General features: G+C 38.5%; 3 protein-coding genes across 5 annotated transcripts in view; 2 read left to right on the top strand and 1 right to left on the bottom strand.

The window, feature by feature from the left end:
- LOC108143461 overlaps window positions 1-25,402 on the top strand; it is a 78,832-nt gene that overhangs the window by 8,678 nt on the left and 44,752 nt on the right. The window contains exon 1 of one of the 3 annotated variants that reach the window (XM_041707305.1): window positions 13,848-14,174. The exons of 1 other annotated variant lie outside the window; for it this stretch is intronic. The gene's annotated coding sequence lies outside the window, so the exon portion shown is untranslated. Of the gene's footprint in view, window positions 1-13,847; window positions 14,175-25,402 lie in introns of those variants that run through there. One more of the 3 variants, XM_017267895.2, reaches the window with a different exon arrangement.
- On the top strand, window positions 2,990-4,458 carry LOC108143464 (melanization protease 1-like). Its single transcript, XM_017267901.2, has 4 exons — window positions 2,990-3,246; window positions 3,313-3,355; window positions 3,416-3,594; window positions 3,651-4,458. Exons 1-4 carry the CDS (start codon window positions 3,024-3,026, stop codon window positions 4,091-4,093), a joined length of 888 nt encoding a protein of 295 aa, XP_017123390.1. The 5' UTR covers window positions 2,990-3,023; the 3' UTR covers window positions 4,094-4,458.
- Window positions 8,922-10,116, bottom strand: LOC108143463 (odorant receptor 59a). Its single transcript, XM_017267900.1, has 2 exons — window positions 9,392-10,116; window positions 8,922-9,336 (listed from the first exon to the last, which is right to left on the bottom strand). Exons 1-2 carry the CDS (start codon window positions 10,114-10,116, stop codon window positions 8,922-8,924), a joined length of 1,140 nt encoding a protein of 379 aa, XP_017123389.1.

Here is a 25,402-nt window from a genome sequence, read left to right on the forward strand (position 1 = left end):
TGGAAATGCTTGACTTGGGTGTTTCGTTTGGGGGGTGCTCTTTAACTATTCAGGATCCCAAAAGGCTTTATTTTTCTTAAAAATGTATTAATTATTATTATTATTTTGGCAAGAACAAGCAGCTAATAGGTCTGAGAATGTTTCACAGCTTTCCACAAAGATAAATATAAAAATTAAGATTTTTTTTTATTAATTTTATTTGTTATTAACACCATGCAGTAAGGTAACTCTGCATTTTAAATCTACCAAGCAAGCAAAGCGGAAATTGTTCCCAAGTCTCCAGTTAATTTCGCGCGCCGTCGAGAAACAGCTGCTTCTTGGCTGGTTTTTTTTGGTTTGCTACTGGGTTTGCAATTATGTCAATCTCGTGGATGCCGCCAAGTGCACACCCGAACATTACGTTTCAAGTTTACTTATTTTACAGCACGCAGTTTTTAATCACAGCCCAGCAGTGACCTTAAACATCAACACAAAGTCTGGGTCTTGGGTTACGTGTAGTTGGGCATGGGTTTGTTTTGGGTTGCGGCATTGGTGGGGCATTTACTTAAATGGCTTTGCTCGACGCAAACAAGAGCACTTATTCAAAATGGGACAACTGCCTGGACCTGAATAGAATCGATTAACTTATTTCAGCCATTCAAATACTTTTACTAAACCCATCAATGTGATTAATTTCTGATTGATTGTATTAAATTAAGTGCAAGCAAAGAGTGTCAGCGACTGTGTTTTCTTACAGATGACAGAAAGAAAATTTGTTCTATTACAATATTTACTAAGCAAGCATGCTTAATTTTATATTTCTTTATTCTAATTTTTGGCTGTCATATATTAAATTTTATGTTTTTCCCGGTTAGAGTGTTTCAGAATTGTAGAATTCGCGCAGGTCGTCTTTTATCTGTACATCTGTGCAATTATTTCATGTGCCTTGGCTGTGGTGGCATTTGATGATCGCAAAATTAGTTTTAAATTGCCCCTTGTCAGCCGACATTCGTGTAATTTAATGTCATTTTAACAAATGTTTATCTGTTCGGACGTGAGCGAGTCACTAAACCAAAACATGTCAAGGTCGCCATAGATTTATACTCTTAGTTTCGGAGTGTGTAGATAATGTTGATTAAAGGGAAATGATTTTGAATGGCAACAGAATATAAATAATAAATTAGGAATAATTTTAATGGCTGAAAATAAGGTTGAGCATAGCGAATAGCACTCACTGGTTATGATAACCTTAATCTGGCAGAAATATTTAACAAACGAATGAATCAAATGCCATGTATATTCAATAAATTGAATGCATTATTCAAAGGTCACAATATATGTATAGTAAATTTAGACTATTGCAAAAAGCAAACTTCAAACATTGCAGACAAACGCAAAGAAATTTATTTTATTATTTCTTTGTCGTAAAACGTAAAGTCGAATAGAATTTGCAAGTTTTCGGACCTTTGTAACCATGTGGTAAACTTAGTTTCCGTTTGACTTAACAGGAAAATATTTTTACCTTTTGTAGAGTCTGCCATTATATACCTTTCTTATTTGGCAAATCGTTGGGTAGATAAAGAATGTACATTAAACATTTGCAAAAAGAGATGAATTGCTAGCAATGAAACGCCTCATTAAATAGAAAAACGCATTTAAACGCTTTTAAAAATACATTTAATCACTCGTTATCAGTCAACCAAAGCCGTAAAAAATCCCCCTCCGTTGTTTGTTTGTTTCAAAGGAAAGAAAACAATCGTATCAGGCCCATTTGGGGTGTGGTGGTAGTACACACATCATCAGCATAATTGTTGCCATCCCCCAAAGCACTCGTCATCATGCTCATTATTGTCATTGCCATTCGGCGGCACTTAAATTTTCAATTGCCCCGCCTGCCCGCCGAAAAATTCGCAAATCGAGACCTGCACGTGTCGGGACCACGCCCCCAACAACCAGACGCCCACTGAGCCTGCCGTACCAAGGGCCCAGGTGCACTGAAACAAAATGTTTAAAATGTACTTCTTAGTCATATCATCCCATTTGTCAAGTAAAATACATTTGAAGAAATTAAAATTTATAAATATATATTTGTTATTACGTTTACAATTTTTTTTTTTTTTTAACAATACACAATTTAAATTTGCCATCATGATTTTCTTTCTCTGGGCTCGCACTGCCTTGGTTACACACGTTTTTTCGGTTTATTCGCGTTTCCATTCACATTTTCAGCATATGTAGGGTGAAATGCCTCTTGGCCACGTTTATTGCCGCCGCACAGAGTCGCATCATTTGCATTTAAACGGCAGCGCGTTACCTGTGATTAAACACAACTGCAAGACTGCTCGTAACCAGTTCATTCAGCTAGGGATTTATGCCGATCGTTTAACTCGCCATTGTAGACTCATGCTGACTTTTGAACTTCGAACTTCGATTTAAATGTATGTCCCAAAGGTTTTAGTAGGGGGAAAAATTGTTCATCACAAAACAAAGCAAAGCTTTCCTATGCCTTATAGCCTAGTTCCTATCGATTCTCTTTTTTATCATTTCAACATTTAATTTAATGTTTTCTTTAAAAACTAGTAAATAGGTATTGTCTAGATATATATTTTTGTTAATGAATGATTTCCCATTTGTTCAAATCAGTTAATAAGTTTGGTAATTAATAAAAAGCTATTTAAAAAAGTTATTTGTACTAAGCGTTAAAAAACTATAAAAAAAAGGTTAAGTTTTGTTGCTTAAAACAAAGTAGTTTATTTCTTATATTCTTAAACTAAGATTCTTAAATATACAATGTTCGTGCTAATTTGTTTAAAATATGAGTGTTCTCCGTTCGAACTCAATGTTGTGATTGTTTTTTTTCTGTGTAAGATGAACTATGCAAATAATATTATAAATATGAACGCTTGATTATATTCCTGGAAAGACTTAAACGACTATGAAATTCCTGAAAATGCATTGCTGAGTGGACTGCTGCTTATCTCCAAAGAAGCAATGCATTAAAAACTCAGATTCTGGACTGCAAATCGCTTAGTCCGGACTTAAGCATGAAGACCGCCGTAGCTGTAATTACATTGCTTTCATTTCTTACTCTGGGAAATGGACAATCGAGTGTTTCATTTCTGGAACCCAATTGCGGCATTTCCATTTCAGGATCGCGCAATCCGAAGACCAGAGTTGTGGGCGGTGAGGTGGCAGACATGTTCGGAAACCCATGGATGGCCTTTATACAGAGCAGTATCTTTTGTGGTGGTTCACTTATAACAAATCGTAAGTGCTCTATTAGGGAAATAAGCACTTTTGAGAACAAATATAAAAATTCCTAAATACTGTTAGGTTTTGTGCTTACTGCTGCTCATTGCAGATCCAATAGCCCTGCGTGAGTAATTTTGATTTTTAAATTTTAACCTAATAGATGATAGATGTCTTCCTTTTATAGCGTAGTTTACCTAGGAGAGTTCGATAGATCCACCAACATTGATTGCTCCAGTAGAGGTTGCCTGCCAAATGCTGTTGGCATCCATGTCGATGCTCAAATAGGTCATCCCAGTTACTCGCAATTCGGGCACCATAATGATATAGCTCTGTTTCGATTGGCCAGGCCGGTTCAGTATACGGGTTAGTTAATTGCATGTCTACCAAGGATCTCTCTCGAATTACTTTCTTTCTTATAGACTACATCAAGCCAATCTGTGTGCTGACCAACTACGATCCCTTGCCGCAAATTAGGTCTTTCACTGCCACTGGCTGGGGTGAAACAGCCTTCAGTCGTGGGAGCAACAGATTATTGACAGCCACCTTGTCGCATGTGGACCGCTCATATTGCTCCATTTACGGCCGAATGGATTCGTCTCAGATCTGCGCCGCAGGCCACGATTCGCATGTTTGCCGTGGCGACTCCGGTGGTCCATTGTTTGCTATGGTAAATATTAGAGGGGTTCATCGTGTCGTCCAGGCTGGAGTTGTCAGCTTCGGGCATCAAAATTGCAGACATGTATCGGTCTTTACAAATGTCGTGCCCTACGTGAACTGGATCGTGGATGTCGTTCGACGAGGTGGTGCCCAGCTCCATCCCCATGTCCCGAGGCCGAATAGGTATTGGTTTATCTCTGGATGATTGCAAATTCAAAACTAAAATACCTGCTGTTTCTTCGGAAACACTCTTTCCAAAGATTAACGATTGTATCAGCAAAATTCAATAGTATTTTTCGCTGCCCCGCTTATCGCACTGCGTCGAGATTTTCGCCCTTTACGTGTTAAAAACAATTGTTAAGCATTCGTATAATTGTTTCGGTCCTATACAAAATGCAACCTTCAGATTAATCTTTTAAATTGAAGCATACATTTTAATTACTTTGAGGGAAAACAGCATGTAAACATGTAATGATGATATGCCTAGAACAATATTGGGTTAAATGTTAAAAACTCATAAAAACAAGGAAGCTATGTACACTGATAAAAAAAATGGAATAGTAAAAATAAATATCTGGCCATTGAATTCTAATTTGTAAATTTAATATTTTAATTAAATAAAGTTTAATAATAACTGGAGTGCAAATAAAAAATTTTAATTATTTTGGAAAAAAGTTCTTATTTGTTTTAGATGCATATTATTTAAGTTAAATTTGGTTTACCATATGTACCCAGTGCAATGTTGTTTGCATATTCTAAAACAATATTGGGCTTAAAAACAGGGATAACTAAATATGCACTAGTGCTTAAGCTCAACGAGTTTAATTTTAATAGTTCTTCGTCTCTCTCATTTATTTTGTAATGCTAAGTAATACATTTTATTTAAATTCAAAAACTCTGTAAAAAGAAGAGGAAAAGAAGAGTCAAAGAATTTTTGCTTTCCTATTCCCTCACCCTCTCTCTTTCATTTTATGTCCCCCTGTCTCTGTCGCACCCAGTCGACAGTTTCTGTCACTTGTTGTCACTGTCAATTAAGCGTAATCCCATTGGCAGAGTTAAAATCCTCTCGGCTTGGTGTATTTGCAAGCTTGTGTCACAAGTCAAACTAATTTTCGACCTTTCGTCTTTGGTCTTGCGACTGAAATTTGCTGGGCGTCGGGGCACAAATAACGCTCATTAGTCGTAATGAGTTATAGTTGGACTCCAATCCGCATCGGACGCCAAACACTCTTTAGCGGCAATTATGCTGGAGGCGAAGGGGGTACTTTGCTTTTTATGGCCCTGGTAGTCATAAAGTTTTGAGCTATAAATACTTTGGCCAAAGGCCTTTAGACCAGGGCTTTAAATGGTCAAAGGGTATGGGAGATGGAGTAGGGGTAGTTCAAGTGAAAGAGTCATAGAGATGCGAGAGAAAGAGACGGGAAGCTGGCTTAGGAGACCGCAAATTGCTTGACATTTGGCACTGGCCCACCCAAAGAATCCTTTCCAGAAACCAAGTAACCTTCCATAACTCCTGCTTACCAACAATCTGTCCCGCTCACTCCCCATCCTGCCTTCCCCCTCGCACTCCCACTCGCAGTGTAGTTTCTGTTGTGTTATTGTCACTTGCCAGCGGCAGTCCTGTGTTATTATATCCAAGTTTTCCGTCACACAAGAAGGACAAACTTTTTGTTGTTAATTCGTGCAAGTTTCTGGCAAGTATTTACGTGCTTCGCAGAGAAACAGAGGGGGGAGTGGGTGGTCCAGGGTCCTTGAAAGTGTGGGCTAGTAGAGTTACACGCAGGACGGCTGCTGTTAAAGTTTTGTATGTTAATGGCATAGTTTAGCCAAAATGTTTTTACTGACGCCTGCCGCTCACTCCAGAACATCCGCGTCCTCAAATTTTGTATGTTTTCCGCCTCTGCACATTTTGCCAGACTCACATTGCCCGACCAAAATTAACTTTCACTCGCCACATCACCCCCTCATCGCTCACTTAATGTGCCATTGCCCACGTTAAGTGACTTTCTTATGCCGGTTGTAAAATTTCCCTCTTTATATGGAAACCATATGGATCCTGTTTTTGCCACCATCCTCGATTTTGGTGTACTCGAAGAATAATTGCCACAAATACCATTGCTTCAAAATTAAAAACCAAACTTCAAAGCCTACAAATAATCAAATAATTATAAAAAAATATTATTAAAAGCCTAATAAAGTTAACTTATACATTTTGCCGTACTTTAAAATGAAAAGAAATTTCAACAATCTAATTTTTGAGAAAACTTATTTTGGAATAATATTTATTAAAATGCGTTTAGTGCGAAAAAAAATTCTGTTCTTTGGAATGAACTTTTTAAGTTTTCATTCAAGATATAATTAATATTTCCTCTGAGTGTGGGATAAAACTTGAGCCAACATAGTTGTGGTTAAATATGCCCAGACTAAGAAAGCTTGTAATTTACTTGAGTACACCGCGCTGCAAAAGTCCTTTTTGCCCATTCTTCGGTCGCATGTGGCAGTTGGCCAAGCTAAGCCATTGACAAAACTTTCGCCTTAGCCGTTTTTCTCTTGATTTACTTTGGAAAACGTTAAACTTCTTGGACTGCCCACTTGAATGTGGAAACTATTAATTTTGAGTTAAGGTCGGTGGTAGTTGGGATTTACTTTCAGTTGGTTTCTCTGTTATTGCTAATTAAATACAAAGTCGATCGACCTGAAAGAACTTTGGTTGGCTGAAAATATATTTGCCCGCACCTGTTGAATTCTGTGGTTCGTGTGCCGTTGAGCAGTTCGAGAGGCTCATGCATGTAAGCACTTGGTGCTCGAGTACAGAGCAATCCTCATCAGCATGGCATTCCTCATTCTCGGCCTTATCCTTTGGATCCTTGTGGCTGTCACGGTAACGGAGGCAGCAGCCACTCGCTGTTGCAACCGTATTAACATTCAGCTTGGCAACAAATTACATTCCACCGGGGGAAGTTGCCAATGAGCCACTTCAGCTGAGTGTTGGGCACTGCAAGAAACCGCCTAAAACATTTTACCAATCCAATGATCAGATATAGTCCCTAAGGAAGCGAAATAATATAGCATTTTTATATATTTGTGATGATGAAATTGTTTGACAATTGATTTTTATGATTATGCGACGATGACATTATTTGATACGCGGTTTTTATGATTTTGCTTTGGTTTTGCCATTATATTTCGACATGGAGTTTTTTTTGGCTTACGATATTTCATAAAATTGACGATAAATGGCTAGGTTCCAAGATTAATTTAGATGATTTAAATTTGCTTTTAAAACCAAGTTCTAAGTGGATCAAATAATTACAGATTGCTATTTGAGTACACAAATAAAACAAAAAGAAGTAAAATAAATAGGAAAATTTAATTCGAAACAAACATGATAAGAAAAATATGAAATTTGAAATAAATTAGATATTTTAGAGATATATTTCTGTCAGTTCTAGTACTTACCCACCAATCATTCTTTAGTTTTAAAACTAAGTTAGAGAACTCTCGGTTTGGCAGTGCACAAGTATGGCCAACTTACTTAAATCATCCTTCCCAAGTGCAATGGACTTTTGAAGTAACCGCCTGCCTGACTTGCAGACTCCAGTTGAATGGGTGAATGGGGGGAACTCGATGAGCTTTGGCCATGATGATGGCGATGACGAGCTCCCGACCAAATGAGCCAAGTGACCAAATACAATTTCCGGCTGACGGCAAACAGCTGAGTCTGCTAAATGTACAAAGATCCAGTGCGGAAAACTTAAACAAGACGGCTTTAGCAGTTTGAGTTGTTGCTTGTTTTGATTAAAAATTAAGCATGTCCTGGTGAGGACCGAAAAGGAAATGGGACTGCGACTGGGACTGGGACTGGGACCACAGGACGTGCTTGGCTTGGGGAATTAGGCGGCAAACAGAAGTAAATGCGTTCGGTAATAAATTCAAATCAACTTTGGATGCCCGGCTACATGGTCATCAAATCGATTGAAATACAAAGTCACACCCATACACGCGCTCATTGGGACAGAGCAATCCCAGGATACTCTTTAGTTTTTGCCAGCTATAAATTGTATCGGTTTGGTCGGGTCTCTTTTTGGCTTCCGTTTTACAATGTTTATTTCGCCGATCCAACACGGACTTTGTGCCGACTTAAGCGCATTACGGACTACGGCTGAGACTCCGGCGGTGATTCCGGGGGGCAAAGTCTTTTAATGTCTTATCGCTTGTGCAAATAAATAAGCGGGCAATGGCATTCGGCTCAAGTCTCGTTATCCTGGTTGAGCAATTGATTTGTTCGTTAAATGCCTTATGCAAATTTCCGTTGAGTGATTCAATTAGCAAACGTCCAACTTAACACACGTGACGTTTACTTAAAAATTTAGCGCATGGCGAAACAATATATAAAATGATTTATTTAAAAGGAAATAAATGTGTGCTCACTCCAGCTTATTTTTAAAACGAAATCAATCAGAATAATCGTGCCATTACTTTTTATACCTATTTATCTATTTATCTGTTTCCGTTTCTGTCCATTTCCGCTTCTTTTTTTTTGGTAACATTGACGGAAGCAGCAAGGCCGCCATAACGGGAAATGGCTTCCGGCTAAAATTGCCGTTGTTTAGCTCCTTAGGGAATCTTTCTTTTATTAAACTTTTTGCTTAAAAAAATTACTGAGAGAAAAAACTAAGTCAAAATTGAGTTTTTAGAGTGTGATTCAGATATAACTAGGGTTTTAAATTCATTAAAAAATGTGTAAAAAAATATACTTACAAGAACTCAACATAGTCTTTCAAATGAAGTCCAACGGACGTTAAGTTCTTAAATAAATAAATAGCTGGTTTTGAAACATTAGTGACTTCGGTGGAAACCACAACTCGCTCATCCAGCAATTTAAGCAATTTCTTGATATGGCGTACATTTCTGAATTTCAAAGCGTACATGGTGGATTATTATAACTAAGGAGTTAACGAATTTCTTTAAAATAGCGAATAAAAAACAGTTTGGTCTCATATAACTTAATTTAATTGACAACAAAATTCTATTTACTTTCTCATCCGTATAATGATGGTAAACAGGGAATAGGCACCTTTCAGTGTGGAAAAGAAGGTGTCGATATGGATTCTCATCATGCCACCAGCTACGGCAGTGTTCTTTTTCAATGATTGCTCCACAAACAGCATCATTTTCTTTTTGAAGCTCCTGTTTTGAGTGGGCCAATTGCAGCTGAAAGCCGCGTAGTGAAGCCGTCCAAACCAGTATTCGTTGTCAGTGCCAAAATAGCAGGACGGAAAGATCTGCAGGGGCATGGCCAAGGAGTAGAAAATGAAATACATTCGGGCCATGGGCTCAGTGACGAAAAACACCAAGCCTGCAATGCCTATACAGACATTCAGGGCGGTCACCGTGAATTGTATAAACATGGGTAAAGATATGAACCCCTCAACGCGGCGGAAAAGTCTGTCGGTGGTTAAAAGTTATAAAAATTTATTATAAAATTATGTAAATAACTTACTTCAAAAGATGCTTGTGATCTGTGATGCAAGCCTCCAGTTCTCTTTCCGGATTTTTGCCCGGATCCATTCCAACCTCCTCAAATCTCTTGTAGAGCATCTTTATATGGGATGAGATCAAACACAACACCACAGCCGGAAAGCAATCGCTCACATAGTTCTGCAGCAGTTGAAAGGAGATGCCCACGATCTGGTACACATTCGCTATGTAATAGTTCCTGGTGGAGTTGAGCCAATCGAAGGGAAACCAGGCGGGATACATCAGGCCACGTTCCACCTTGAACAGAAAGGAGAGCTCGGCGAAGAGGGCGCAGGGCAAGTAGATGCTAATGAAGATGTACAGGACGTTCCGGAGTTGCACCCTCACTTGTCCGTAGATTTCACGTTGTTCCGGACCCACGACCCGTTTATCCAAAAGCCTCAAAAGTCTCTCCATTTCCAACACGTCCTTGATTCTATAGGCATAGAGCAGGCACTTTACCGAACACGCTGTGCAGGTCGCAAAGGTGGTCAGGTTGAGAATGTCCTCGGTTAAAGTGCGATTGCGAAAGAGCGACATTCCCAGGTGAAAGGGATAGCCCAGGGTCACCATCAGATTCAGCAGAATACTATAGGAGAGGTAGAGATTCCGCCAGGACTGGACACGAAACTGAGCCACTCCAAGCACTCGCCACGTGGTCCAATGGCTCCTGAAAAACTCCAGGCTGTTGACTGTGACCTCTGTCATGTTTCCCTGATTTCTTGGCCCTAAAATGTTGGGCCTTCTACTTAAATACTCATGGGTGCTACTTGAATTGGTGCGATTGCCCAATTAGGCAATTAAGCTTGCGTGGCCTCAACAATTAGGAATTAGACATTTTTGTGGCCACCTGCCGATGAACTAAGGCTTCCCATTCAAGAATCGAATTAAATTACCAATTTCCAACAATCGAGAAGGGGCTTCACTTATCTTATCCTGCTAGTCGAGCATCGAATCTCTATTGTGGCAACTATAAATTCATGGTTTACATTTCGTAGAAAGCTAAATTAATCGCTTAAATAACAATTGCTCCAAATCATATCTCATGTATAAATATTTTTAAAACTTAAAAAACAATTTAAATATATTTAAATTATATGTTATGCCGCGGCTGCTAAAGAAATTAATACTGCGCTTCGCGGCAATTTGCATTGTGTAAGTGTATGGGGTAAACAAAAGTTAATATGAAACAATATGAACACCATTATTAGGTAAAATGAGAAAAGTTTGTGAACATTTTCGGTTGGCATTTGCTACTTTGTTGTGCAACAATTTTCACTGCATGCTGATTTCAACAATTGCAACTAAAATGTGAAATTATTCATGTCATAGTTTCAGGTGAGTCCTTTGGCAAAGCTCTCATGGCGTTGCCGTTTTTATAATTAATACAACCAAAACATAAATCTGTATTCTCAGTTGGCTCATTTTGCATTGCTGCTTTTGTCAGCGGTTTTTGTCGCTCAAAATTTGTGCTCAAAAGTATGCTACAGAATTTATGGCGCACTCGCTGTCAATTTTACAAGCGTACATGCGAATTTATGGCGCATTAAATTATTCGCTTCGTAAAAATTTCATCGCTGGTAGAGCAGGCACAGGACTTACTTGATATTTCCACATGGTGCATGCAATTAGCATGTCCAGACGCAGGCGGGCAAAAAACATGTTGCCATATTGTTGACAGCCCCATAAATTGTTGCATGCACGTCCAAATGGCAGCGGGCCAAACACAAAATATAGAAAATTCGGGGGAAAGTGGGGGAAAATTCCCCTTAGCAGCTAACAGCCATCGCATATATGCGCATTTAGATGCATCGCAGCGTGCTGTTCGGGTGCAATCTAAGGTCTTAATTGTAGCATTTGCCAACGAAATTCCGGGCGACATTGTCACAAAGTGTCTCTCCCATTTATTGTATGCAAAATCCTTCGTCTCGCCCCGGAAATGCTTCCATGTGCGGATTGCGGATGCCATAACCCAATTACGGCGTACGCCGCAAGTTCCTCGCCGGATGAGAATGTCGTTCAATGTTGAGCATGAAGCATTGACTGCTTGCACCCTCCATGATGGTAGAAACAAAATTATATGCAATGTGCTGAGCATGAGGGGGAATAATATCCAATTAGTTGCAACAGGTTAAGCAATCTATTATCTCTAACTCGAAGACTACCGAATCTTGGTAATCTAAATAATCAATTTTATAACACACAGAAAAACGATTTCTAACGTTTAGTTTCAGAATAGGGTTTTATTTAAGATTAGGTTCTTATTGCTTAGTAACTTTAACTATTTTTTTTAGATTGCATTTTTTTTAGGAATGTATAGACAAAATTGGTGTTTACAAAAATTAGAAAGAATTACTTAAAATTAAAATTGAATTTTTAATTTAACATTTTCTTGTTCGGTTTTCGAAAACAAGAATTAGATTTTAAACCATATTTTCTGGCGGTTAGAAATTTACAAACAATTTTTTTTGACAGTCCTAATTACTTCTTATTTAAATTTTCCAGGAGTAAGCATATTTTTAGGCATAATGCACTTTTATATTTTTTTGGTATTTTATTAACATTAATCAAAGGGTTTCTTATTTTAAAAGATATGTTTGTAGGGATTTCATAAAAATATGGCACTTGAACTTGTGTTAATGAAGATTGATATAAGAACTATTTTTTGTTTAATTAATTTAAATCAAATCCAATCGCCTGAAATTTAAATTTGTAGTTCACCCTTCTCGAAAGCTAAAAGCATAATTGCGTTTGCCCTAACGTGGACCAGGATGTGCTACTTGCATTTTATATTAGCTCGCATGAAGCGGGGAATATTTAGGGGCCCGTTTTTGTCCAACGCCAACGATCGCCCAGCTGGTGTCAGCAAATGAGAGCGACAACAATGTAATTATCGTAATTAAAAGGCAGCCCCAGTCACCGAAAAAGCAGCCCCATCCAAGGCGAAAAATACAAAAACGGAAAACTGCAACCGCTCACGGTGGCCATGAATTTCCTAATAACAGCCGTTCCCAGTGACAAAAACAACGACCAAGATTCACGGCGGAGGCTGCCAGTGTGTGGGGTTGGCAAGGGGTTGGTAAGGGGTTAATGGGGCGACTGGGTGCCAGCTGCATAATTGGGCCAGGTCGCTAATTGTAAAACGGTGCGCATTAATTGTGTCTGCAGCGTTGCGCATTTTGCGGTTGCCTCCCCACGGCATCCCATTCAAGAAAGCACCCTCATTCCGTGGGGACCGCAAATTGCGATGATGAAACGCTTATGCAATTGCACCCTCTTTGTGAAAGATGCGGTACGTGTTGCTTTTGGGGCGGAAGCAGCTGCATCCGTAATGCGTTCTTATCAGTGATTCTTATCAGTGCCTTCACAAGCCCGAACTCACCACTCCGGAATGCCGAACAATGCCAAACAGCTGAGTGAGAAGAGTCCTTTACGCTGCGCATGTGCAGGACACGGAGAGAAAACATCGAAAGGTGTTTAAAGGGTTTAAGTGAAATCAAATTTTAAAGTTAGATTTTAAGTCAGTGAAGTCTTCATGTTTGTTTATATATTTTTATTATAGCCTTGCACTAAATGTATATTTTCAAATACTTGGTAAATGACGTCAATAATACATACATACATTTTTTTAGTCGATACCCAGCTACTCACAAATGGTATTGGCGAACTTAAACATACAAAACAAATTTTCTTAACTTCAGAGATGTTTTAAATTTTGGTTACCGATTAAAAGCCACAAAAAAGGGTAAGAACTTTTTTGTTTATCACATATTATAAAAGATGGACCCAACTATTAATAATTCAAGTAATTTTGAATTTAACACCATTGTTTTGCCTTTTATTTATAAAAAACTTATCAAGTTGTATTATTTAGATAAGCATTTAGTAAGTATTTATATGGCTTTCGATCAGTAACTTTAATAAATATAATTTTGTTAAATTTAAAACTCATACTTAAGGAAAACTTTATGAAAAAATACAACTCTAATTACAGGACCAACGCTTAAAAATAATAATTAGAATGTTCAATTATTAATTATCAATTATATGACATTAAATAAAAGCCCATATTTAATTGTATTTCTTTCTGACCATTAATGTATATGTATGTTTCGTTCAATAAGTCTTTCCGTTATTATTTTCCTTAAAAAGCTTAGTTTAGTTATTCATAATTTTAAGTATTTAAAAAAAATTATCTGAAGTTAAATGCAACAGTTTACTTTGGACTATCAAAGTTTGGCTTATCAGAGGCGAAGCCGGCGCTTCCAGTCTAATCAGAAACATCGCTGGAAGGCTCCAAAAAGAGAAGTAGAGAGAGTGCGAGAGCGGGCACTAACCTGCCTCAACGACGCCTTTCACTTTCTCGCAGCGCTCATCTGCTGGTCCACAGACCCACTCGGCTCGTAAGCCGTCGGCAAGTGGGTTCGTTTTTGGGGCGTGGTGAATAACCGAGCGATTATAGCCGACTTTAAGGCTGGAGTTACGATGTCTGCCAGCGGTTGGCAGTTCGTTTTGAAACGCGTCGCGGCGTGGTTGTGTGTCCATCGAGATAGACCCAGAAATACTTTAAAAGGCATCCCGATCCCATCGAACCATAGATCGCGTGTTTAGTGAAGTGTTCAAAATGCTAGTGACAAGTCTGTAAAAATGTCAGCGACTATAATGCGAATCAAATAAATCTGTGAGAGTTCAAAAACCATATACTCAAAACATAAATCAGCAAATCCAGTTTTATTAAAATTTTAATTTGAAGTATACCCCTAAAGGTATGTTATGGTCAACAAATTAAGAGGCTAGTTAAATAACAAGCCTACTGGAGAATTTGGCATTAAAATTTATTTTTATGCTTGGTATTGTATTTATACTTTTATTTAAGCTGCCCCAAGCAACACCAGCTGTTGGCTGAAGCAAAAAAATTTTATTCACTCTGCATAAGAAAAAAATTATAAAAAACAATTGGTTAATTGGGCTTTGGGCTAATTCTCTGACTGTTTCTGTGCAAATTGTTTGAGCAGGTGACAGCCGTTTGGGGCGTGTACTTAATGCCATTGTCCAGACAACGGCTTACGCAAATCTCATTCAGCTCCACTCAATTGGTGACCTGCATCTGTGTGCATTCACGAAGCTGTTAAGCTGGACCAGGCAGGAGCCAAAAAAGTTGTACAAGTTATAAATAAGTAAACAAGAAAATATAAAAAAACGTCACTCACTGAGTTCGCTCAGATGAAAAAAATCCTTATTAAATAGAGACGATAAAACGGGCGCATAAGGATGCTGCCCAAGTACGTGAAAAGTAAATAAAATATTTAATTAATTTACGCTAGGGGATCATAGTCAAGCTGCAAGTCCAAACAACTGGCTGAAAGGCACATCTGAAGACCGTATGGAAAAATCCGAAATGGAGCTTAACGAAATCACTCATACGCCGTGTGTGCGCTGCCACTCCAAGTGTAAAATTGTATTTTTAACATTGCCTTTGGCTCGAAACCTGGCCAAGAACCAGGGCCACTGTTTTCCTTTTGGCAATTAATTAATTAAACTCGTTTGTTTGGTTCGGAAATTACGGGTACCAATTTACTCGGACCCATTTCGCCAAATGAAGAAATTATGCTTCTTTGATGTCAGCACATTTCTCTAGCTACTGGCTTTCCGACTTATTATCCGCTTCATTCATTCATTACCTGCACGCTCTTAGCCGGTGTTTACTTTCACTTACCCCTCCAATCCACCCATTATTTCTTAACTTTGCATACAAATGAGTCGACTGAGCGCTTCTGCTTTATAAATGCAAATTTGCCCAGCCTCCTGCTGATGCCTGCAGTTTGCCATTGACCCACGCTGCGAAGGATGCTGTGGTGTCGCAGTCAGTTTCAGTAACTTATTTGCATACATTCGGAGAAATTTTGGGGGGTTATGTCAAATACTGATATTAAATTTGCGTTTCTTGATTAAAACCATCTTAATTAACTTCAAATTCTAAAAGATACTTACTAGTTAATTTTTTTGAAATCAAAGTTCTTTGAATTTTTAAAGAAAATCAGAAAGCTATTTTGGGCTTATTGTTATATCAAAGTATTTATTACCTGCCTTATATGTTTTTGTTAAATACTATTTTCCCCGAAAAATTTCTCAATTTACAGGTTTAATATATTAAGTCCTGAAACTATAAAATACATTTTTTGATATGGTGGTTCTTTGGAACCATATTTAATCAAAGTATATTCAATATATAAATGGAACTTTAAAAGTAGTAGTAGTTTTTAAGAGTGTGTCTTAGTCAACAATAACAACTAAATACACAGAAAGCTGCAAGTAGTTGGCCATTATTGTTTTGCCTTCCACTTATTTGGCGTTTACTCAGTGCTTTTATTTGTTTAGGGCTGTTCTAGGGCAAAACAGATATTGCCGACGCGGACTCCCAAACAACGGATTCAATGTAAATAAGGAAGCGGAAGCCAAGAAAAGCCAGTCAAAATTATGGATTTAAAACCTAAAAACAGCCACACGTGTTCGGGCTCAAATTTCATTGACTTTTGTTTTCTCTCAGTCATTCTTGAAGCTTTTGTGGCTTCCCACTTTATCCTTTTTGGTCAATCTGCAGAAGAGTTTGCATAATTTCCGAGAACCTACAACTACTTAGTATACCTTTCATGAATTTAATTACGTGTGCGATACATCTATGTTTATAAACTTGAGTACACATAACAAAAATTGAAGAACCTATAAGAATTTCATTACATGAATATGCCCTGATATAAACAGTAAGCAAAACTAATTACTGAGATTAATTAAATGAATAACAACTGTTATCTGCTGTCTTTTATATATTTATTGTGGTCTTAATAGTATTATAAAATTCAGAAAGAATATTTGAAAGCTGTAAAACATATTAATTTACACAACAAGATAATTTGTTCTGTGTAAGTGTGCGGTTTATGCATGCGTTTCATTTAATTATTATTTGGACTAATACCTTAATGCATTTAGCCACAAACACAAGCTGCACAAATGTAATTAAAATATATATCACAAAAACACAAGTATATTTAATTAAATTTAAACATTCTGAGAGTGTTTACACACTCCTTAATTGAAACCTGAATTTGAATGAAATTCTGGGAATCAAACTTTTTTAAGTCCTACAAATCGGCTTAAACGGTTGGTAAAATATTAATTATGCACTGGTAATATGTACAAAGATTCCCTAATTCCACTCGAAGGCCAAAAAGTAACCCAATTAAGAACACTGTGAAGAGCCTCTATGGACCAATGTTTGTGCTAAGCAGTTGACATGCAACCTATTAATTAAGGACAACTATGTTCACAGTCATTTAAAAAAAAACCCGCAGACAATCAATCTAATTGACCGAAAAGCAGACAGTCTAAATTAAATTGGCCCACAAAGTACATACGAAAAGGGCCAAAAATGTTGATCTTTTAGTCGGCCCCGTTGGCACGCCCAATCGTTAAACAATTTAGTTATTTTATCATTTGCCGACTGGCCCACAATTTTACATTAAATTAGTTATGACTGTGGCGTGTTAAACGTTAATTAAATTCGCCAGATTTGTGGTGAGGCCAAAACAAATCAATTATTTAAGCGATTTTAAATGCCCTGATTGACGGCCTGTTAAAATCCCGCCCTCAGACACCCACTCATTAATGGTTATAGATTTTGTCTTGCTTTGAACATCAATTAGGGGTCAACAAGGTAAAAGGTTATTTACTCTCCAGCTTTGATTGAGTATCCTTGAGACCACTGCTTTTTTATGGGCAGCGATTAGGGATGACAAAGTTATATTGATTTAGTATTATCGTTAAGTTAATGCAATAATGTATATTTAAATAAAAATCATTTTTAGTACTGGAAATTATATACAAAACTAGTTGATTATTTATTATTATTTTCAAAATTTTTGTCAATTTTTTTTTAATTAAATATGAAGAGATTTACTGATATAAATATTTATACCTTGAGTTAGTCATATCGATTTCAGTATAAGTACATAGTTAACTATTGCGTTTCCTTATCATTTCTCTCCATTACGATCTATGTACAGAAAGGTTCTCGATTTCTGGGCCACCAGAGTGCCATTTCTTTGGCGGTCAGTAAAAGAAACGAATGACAGAATAATTGCCGTCGAATGCCAAAGTTGAGTTACCATCTAGGCGACTGGCTTTTCCCGCCAGTCCATTCTGGGACTTTTGCTCGCTGTCCCTGCAGATGATTTGTGCCTTGCTTTCAGCACTTTTCTTTTCTATACTTGTATTTTTTTTTTTTTTTTTTTGTTATTGCCCGAGGCAGCAGGTGCTTTGAAAGCGGGGTTTCTTTTGCCTGTCCGTGATTGAAGCGCTTGCAAATGGCAACAATTGCGGCGGTTCTCGTTCTCTAAATAACAAATGGCCAAAGAAGGAAGACGGAAGGCGGACAAGGGGGAAAGTTTTATGGCCCGCCTCCCTAGACATTTTCCCAGTAACTTGTTTGGCCAAGTGTCGTTGGCAAGTTTTCCCTTCTAGTTTTCTGATTCTGGTTCACCGGCAAGGGTTTCCCGGCTGTCCTGTAAAAGTGAATTATGGCGACAGTTGTCAGCGTAAGTTTAAAGCTGCCTACGGAGAGAGGCACAGGCAAATGATGCGACTGCACTCTGATGGCGGGAAATAGGAAGAAAATGGCACTGAGAAACTGAGAAAGATATCATTTGTCAAGCATTAAGGCCCGCCAACTTGCAACTTCCTTCTGCTCCAATTGAAGCACAAACTTTAGCAACAGTCAAGTGTCAAGGACTGGCTGGCGAAAATGGTCCTCTTCAATTGTCATCTGTGTGTGCGACCTGCACGCCAAATCCCCATCCACAATCCCCGACTTCAAGACCTGTTCGCGGGTATTGTCCTGGGCCAAAGGACCATGCCATGGAGGCTGGCAGCCGGTGGCAGAGCTAAGACAAGCATTTCACCGTCACTTGACTGACATGGTGGGCGTGGTCGCTGTGAGAACTCCACCGCCCCACTTTCACCCCCACCTTTCTCCCCTTTCCCGGCCTCACCACTTTGTGCCCGGCTATTTTAGGACACGTTTACAGACAGGTTAGGTATGCTTCTGCCAAGGGAAATACCGCGTAAAGCAAATAACTTAGGAATTTGTGATGAGGAAATAATCAAAGGTATGGGGCAAAAAAATACTTGTGATCAAGGAACAAACTAAAGCACAATATTTAAGTGGGGCAAAAAAGCTATAAATATTCAGAGAGAACTTAAACAAAGATGACCCTTAAAGCTAAAGAAGTAAAGTAGCATATGTTTTTAAATTCCCAAAGCTCATAAGAGATATTAATCCGTCGAACCCTGAAGTAAAGCCCTTGAAAAACCTACTGGCAGCCATATGTTGGTGTGTGGATTTTTGTGTTTAAGTGCTGGCACACACACTCACCCACACACGTTTGTATTTCCCTGGCAATGTCAGGCTACGAGGATACGAGTATCCTTTCGCCGTGCTGCCTGTGTTATTTAATGACGCCATTGTCGTGAGTTTGGTCTGTCCTGGGCCAAGTTGATGCGTTGATTGCTGCCTCACTTGTTCGCCGCTTTTATTAATTTACGAGCTGCGATAAAGGCGAAACCGAATGAAAATGACCCTTGGCCAGGGACCGAAGGAGGTGGGTCCTTTGAACGAGATAGAAGTGCATAAAGCGAAAGTTATGTAACAGCTGGAGATACTGGGCACATAAACATGGCCATTCAGGGCACTGGCGTTCACCTGCTGCTGTTGTACGCTGGCACATGTCAGGCTACTCCCTTCGCTCTTTTTTTGTGCCAGACAGGCGCAGAGTGTCGCTTCATGTTCAAGGTCCTTGCAAATTGATTGACACGGGCAGGAAATTAAAACAGGTTCGCCGAGGGACTCGGCTTTAAGTCTATGCATTTTTGGGGGGCACAAATCAACTGAATATTGGTTAAACAGATAGCTGGTAATCTGTAACGAACATTAATAAATTTTTGTTTTGCGGCCTGATGTTGGGCTTGATCACTGAGCGCACGCAATGTCTACCTCGGCTCTGGCTCGTCAGCAATTGGGGGTGTTGTTCTTGCTCAGAAATCAAGGCGGCCTAACTAATTATTAACAAATTCAATTTGCGTGCTGCGACAAGCAAAAAAAACTACTTCGAACACATCCTACATTTTTGGGCTATTGCAGTTGGCCAAGAGAGGCCAGGCACTTAACTCGATCTGTTACCGCATCTCCACCTCTGCTGTTAATGAGGCTGGCTTTGCCCACCCTTCCGTCGGCCGTTCCCCCTTCCCTTCACTCCCGGAACAGCCCCTTTGCGGCATTGGTTAATCAAGGCATCGTCCGCCGAGGACAAACATTAAAATTTAAAACATTATAAAAATTTATTTATCGACTAAAAAAAAAAACAGTAAACTAAAATTTGGGAGCACTCCATGATTTCTTAATAGATACACATATATATTAATAAGAGACAAATAGCAAAAATTATAAAATGTAAGATAAGGTATAATAGACAATATAAATTATGATTTGGGTGCAGATCTTAATAATAACGTGATGTTCTAATTTAATTTAGTTCTTAATTACTTAAGGTGTTTGATTGAACAAAAATAAATATATCTTTACGGAGGAGGCAAAAAAATTAATTTAGTTAGCTAAGAACCTGACCATTTACGATATTCGCCAGAATGCAGGGTGACTCGAGTTACTTTGTCTCTTCCCACTCGAATTCCACTCAATAGTTTTAGTTATACTTTTTCTTCCATTTCTTTCTATCTTCCTTTTGAAAGTCAAAAAAATAACTACTTTTTTTTCTCTTTTTTTTCAAAATCTATATTCTCTTTGCTTTTCTTTTACTCCCTTAATAGCTTTCCTCGCGATTTTACTCTGCACCACGAAATCATTATGCTTTTCATTTTTTTTCAAACATTTAAATAAAAATGTATATGTTTTCGCTCACCATTATTGTCGCTGCGGATCCAACGAAGAAAGCGCTTTCTTGAAGGTCGCTGAAACGCTGCAAAAGAATTCACTTTTTTTTTTTTTTTTGGTAAAACAGATCGTGGGGCAGACAAGTCTAGAGATTATTTCTTCTCTTTTTCTTTCACTTTCAAAAGGGGACTGGAGGCGAATTTACATTTTTTTTACATCGGCGTAAAATGACAAACAAACTCAAATCACTCTCACATGTACAAATATAAAAGAAATATCAAAGCTGAATCTTAATAACTAAATTTTATAATTATTTTAACACATGCTTTTCTCTTCCTTTTTTTTTTTTGAATTTTCTTTTTCTCCCTTTTTCTCTTTTTTTTTTTCTTTCTTCTTGAACTTAAATTTTCTACATTTTTGGGTTAATTTCTTCCCTTATTTTTTTGCTTTTCGTTTCCCTTTTTTACACCGCCGAATTTGCACTGCCGATATTCCTTTTTTTTTCCTGCCACCACGGGCCACAATTACTTTTTACACCTTAGTTCGGGTCGGGACATGGGAAGTTACATAATTTAAAATTCAATTATTTAGCACTTTCCGTCGATCTCCTCCGCTCGCTTTGCGAGGCGGTCGCGTTACCACTGTTTCCCTTCCCTCGAAGAACTCCAGGCGTAGGTGGATTTCGACGATCGGCTTGAGTGTTCCCACTTCGTTCGGGTGTTGCGGAAAAAAAAATACAGCAAAGCTGCAGGCCTAATGTGAACAAATAAATTTCTTATATTTTTGCCATCACATTTTTTCTTTTTTTTTCCTATGCAAGCATCTACCAAAAAAAAAAAATCTCTTTAACCGCCCTTTACCCCAATAACTCACCTAGTTTCGTTGCCTTTATCTGCACTTTGAATTATTGGCTGTGTGCTATACACCGCCTCTCTTCCTTCCGATCGAATATTTCTAACACCATAAATAAAACTTTTCACTGTGGTAACAACCGCTCTGGTGGAAGGCTCAAAAGGAAAAGAACGCTGATGCCGCCCAATTATGGCGGCAAGCCCCTTAACAGCGAAAGAATAGAAATACTCTCTCCAGATCAGTGCTTGACACTTAGCCCTGTTGACCCGCCACATTTGCCACGAACTGATACCGCCACCTGCTCGTAGATGGCGCCAGCAACTGGGTTCAGTTTATGCTACCAGCGCTACAAATCCGCCCAGCATGGCTGGCCATTAACGAAATTGGATTTGATTATTTATACATGAGGGAGCATCGTGGAGCTGTTCGCAGCGTGATCGGCCACAAAAAGAAGCATGTCATAAATCACATTACAGAGCACAACAAAGCACAACAAAGCGCAAAAAACAAAAAACAAAACGGGAAGTCCTCCAGTTTCGGTGGAAGAGGAAGTGTTATTGATGAGCATTTAACATTTGTTATTTCCGCAGTCTGGCGTTTGGCTTTAAACTTTTCGCCGGCATGGCGTCATCTGGGTATCTTTACGACACGAAACGATACTCCACTCAACTCCACTCCACTTGCCCCGCTTGTCGATAATTTAGTTAATAGTTTTAGTACGATTCAGATTTTGCCAACGCCAGCTTTTTGCCCTTTGGGCCATTCAATAGGGATTTGGCTTGGAAGGGGGTTGAGAATGGGGCTGGGGATGGGGAGCAGGGCAAATGGGATTTGGAAAAGAATCTCCGCTTGACGAGGCTGCTGCTGATGATTTGCCTTTCCGACTGGCCTGTTTGGTCAATAAAAGGGCAACGTCATGTTTTATATTGGCTCTCATGTTGTCGAGGCCCATAAATTAGGGCAAATTCCATTTGACTGAGCATTGTGCGTCGACTTTGTGCTTCAGCTTTCCTTTTCGTAGCCTATTTTTTATTTATTTTATATTTATACTTTATGCGCTCTTTATTTTCTATGTAAAGTCCTTGGGCCAATTTATGGCTACACACTTTGTCCATTAGGAAACGGTTTAAAGGCCAAACTTTCAAGGCAGTCCATTAATAAGGGGAAAAAGTTAAAGTCGCATTCTACATGGCGTATGCGTAATTTAGCATTTTCTTTCTTTAACTGGCTAGACATGGTCTGGCCACTGAATTTATTGACCTGCCATTGTGGCAAGGTCAACTGCGATTGTTTTGGAATATGATGAATGCCATTAGTAGCTTAACTTTTAGCATTTATCAAAAATGTTTTAGTACTCACCACCAAAATAATATCTTAAAAGCAGGCCTGTTTAAATCAGTTTAGGCTCCAAAAAACAAATCGTTACATAAATTTTGCCCAAAACAATTCCAATACAAAGTGCCTTTGTTTTGTTAAGGAAAATCTAGTTAAAGGTTTCGAGTTATGGATGACGCTTTGAATAATTTATTAATTTGCATGTGAAAATTACAAATTATAATGAATGTAATTTGTTGAATCTCAATAAATTAGGCTGTTTATTTTGGGGCCCTCAAGGGTTTTCCTCACAGAATGAACACGTTTTGTGAAAATCGAAACACATAATTAGCATAATCCCCAGATAAGTTGCGGCGAAAAGGCCCACTGTTTTGCATACCCTCTTTGATTTTTAATTGCTATGCAAAGCACTAACACAACCATCATGAGCTTTAGGCCCCAAAGCCAATATTTTTTCGATTTAAATTTTTCAAGGAAGAGCGCAAAGTTTTGTTTGCATGCTTGAGCACATAATTCCGGTTGTAAATTTTCCTCGAAATAAACTGTTTCTACGTTTGGCAGGTGTATTCCTTTCGGCTGTAAGCCTGGATTAGGACTACAGCTTCATTTTGTTTGGGGCGGCCTTGTCTGCCTGATTGCTGTATGCTATGTGCTATGACAATAGCCCGGGGCATCTGGCACACGTCTGAGTTCCGTGGAAGTCTGTTGCCGTGCAATTTATGCGCGCACGTATAAATAGAATTGATTTTGCTTAGGCATCGCATATATTTTACCTGCTCCGGTGATTTAATGTTTGGCGACATAATCTGCCATTTGGCACTCGCTTTCCTGCCATCACGTACGTACGTAAGTACGTAGGCTTGTCATCCTATTCGCCGTGTCTTTAAGCTGCGCGCAAATCCGAATCCATTTTCAGCGGATTCCATTTTGAGAGGGATTGGATAAACAATGAAAAGCACACACAACAGGGGTATGCCATATCCATCCACACACGAGCACTTGAAAGCAGCGAAAAATAATTATGTAGAAATAACACTGGAATATATATTTTTGCTCTTCTAAGGCGTGGCAGTCTGTTGTTTTTGCATTATCTGTGTGTGTTTGTATTCCAATCCGTTTACCGTGGAATTAATCCAAAGGTCCTTCAAACTAGTATTTGTTTTAAGAACTCTGATGCAAGCTTAATAATTAAAAAGTATTGAGATCCTGTTTAAATCCAGTTTCCATTGAATTTGAGGTTCTATAATTATTCTATAATAATTAAGCTAGATGCTATAAGTTTAGAAAACCAAAACAATCGTATAAAAAATGGTGCAAGAACATGCTGCTGACATCTACTTTGTTCATCTTAAAATTAGTAAAAACAGATATTATATTCTTAAAATAAAAAATTAAAGAATATACAATTGGAATGAAAGGCATGTGTAGGTGTTTTCATTTAAAATTCGGCGCTTAAAAATACAATACCTAAAACAGCAGTCAGACAAACAAATAAATAAAGAAATACTTCCGAATATAGCTGGTAGAAACCTCCGGTTGTGCCCACAAGTAGAAGCTAATGAAGGAAGCATTTTTCTGCCCCAAAAAAAATAAGACTTTCTTTCCGCAGAAATGCGACTGCTGGCTGACTGCCTTTTGCAATTTTTGTATTCATAAATTTTCAAAGCATGTTTGCCAGCTCATAAAAACGCAGCCCACACACAGCACATACACAGCACCTCACTTGGAGGAAAAGCAGGGAAAGCCGGAAAAGCCATGCCCAAGTGGCTCATAATCTGAGCAATTTGCTTGCGTTTTATGTGATTTTTGTAGCTAGTATTAGTGGCTGTAAAGAACACACCCCAGATGAGCTCGGGCGTTGGAGTGTGGCGTGAGTTTTCTGCATCATTTGTATGCAAATTGGCAGCATCTTTTTGGGATCACACAAACATGGTAAGAGAGGTGATGCATGTGCAGACGGTGTTGGCAATGTTGCCAAATGAAATTGAAAATATTATCAATCTCCTTTGTCTAATATTTATCAACTTCTCATCGAAATCAATTACATTGCATACCATATTATTTGGATGCGATGCCAGCAGACAGACCCTTTCCCTATCCGCCCGTTGATTGGCAACCAGCCAGGCAGCCAAAAAAAATTATCCAATTTAAAAGTCAAATGTCATTTTTTCTTATTCTATCCTCGCTGCCTTTTTTGTTTGTTGCTGTGTGTGTGTCTTTTTTTTACGCCATTGCAGACACACATAATGTGAATTACCTAACAAAGGTGGCCCTGCTGATGAGTTGACGGTGACGACAAAAAGGAGAAGAAGGTGACGGGCCGCCATTTCCATTTCAGCCTCTTAGAATACCCTTTCAAAAGGGTGTGATAACTGTGAGCATCAGGTTTGCCTAAGAAAAAATTTAAAACGTTTGCTTCCATTTCAATGGTAAATTAAAAAATACCAAAAACATGGTTTGAAATTATTTTAAGGACTCATTGTTACATTCTTTTGTTAAAGTAGTTTTTCTTTGATATTACTTATAACAACTTTTGAGGTATAAGAACATTAAAAGCCATGCAATGTAGTATTCTCAGAAAATACTCTTTTAGAGTATAAGCAGCTTCGCAGAGCTTACAATCACCTGCCCTACTTGAATCTTATTTTTGACGGGCTTTGCTTCCGCTTCCGTTTCTTTTGCTATTTTGGCAAAAGACATTTCATTCTTTCTTTGGCAACGACAGAAAAATTACCCGAATTTCATTTAACGCTCCAACTTTGTCACCGGCAGCAACAAGGGCACTCACACACATTCGTAGTGTTTTGCCCGTGCACAGCAAATGCGTTGAGTTTGTTAATGTGTTTGCATAAATTTTCAGGAGTGGAA

This window comes from Drosophila elegans, unplaced genomic scaffold (assembly GCF_018152505.1).
Source record: "Drosophila elegans isolate 14027-0461.03 unplaced genomic scaffold, ASM1815250v1 contig_183, whole genome shotgun sequence".
In the NCBI taxonomy this organism is placed as follows: Eukaryota; Metazoa; Arthropoda; class Insecta; order Diptera; family Drosophilidae; genus Drosophila; species Drosophila elegans.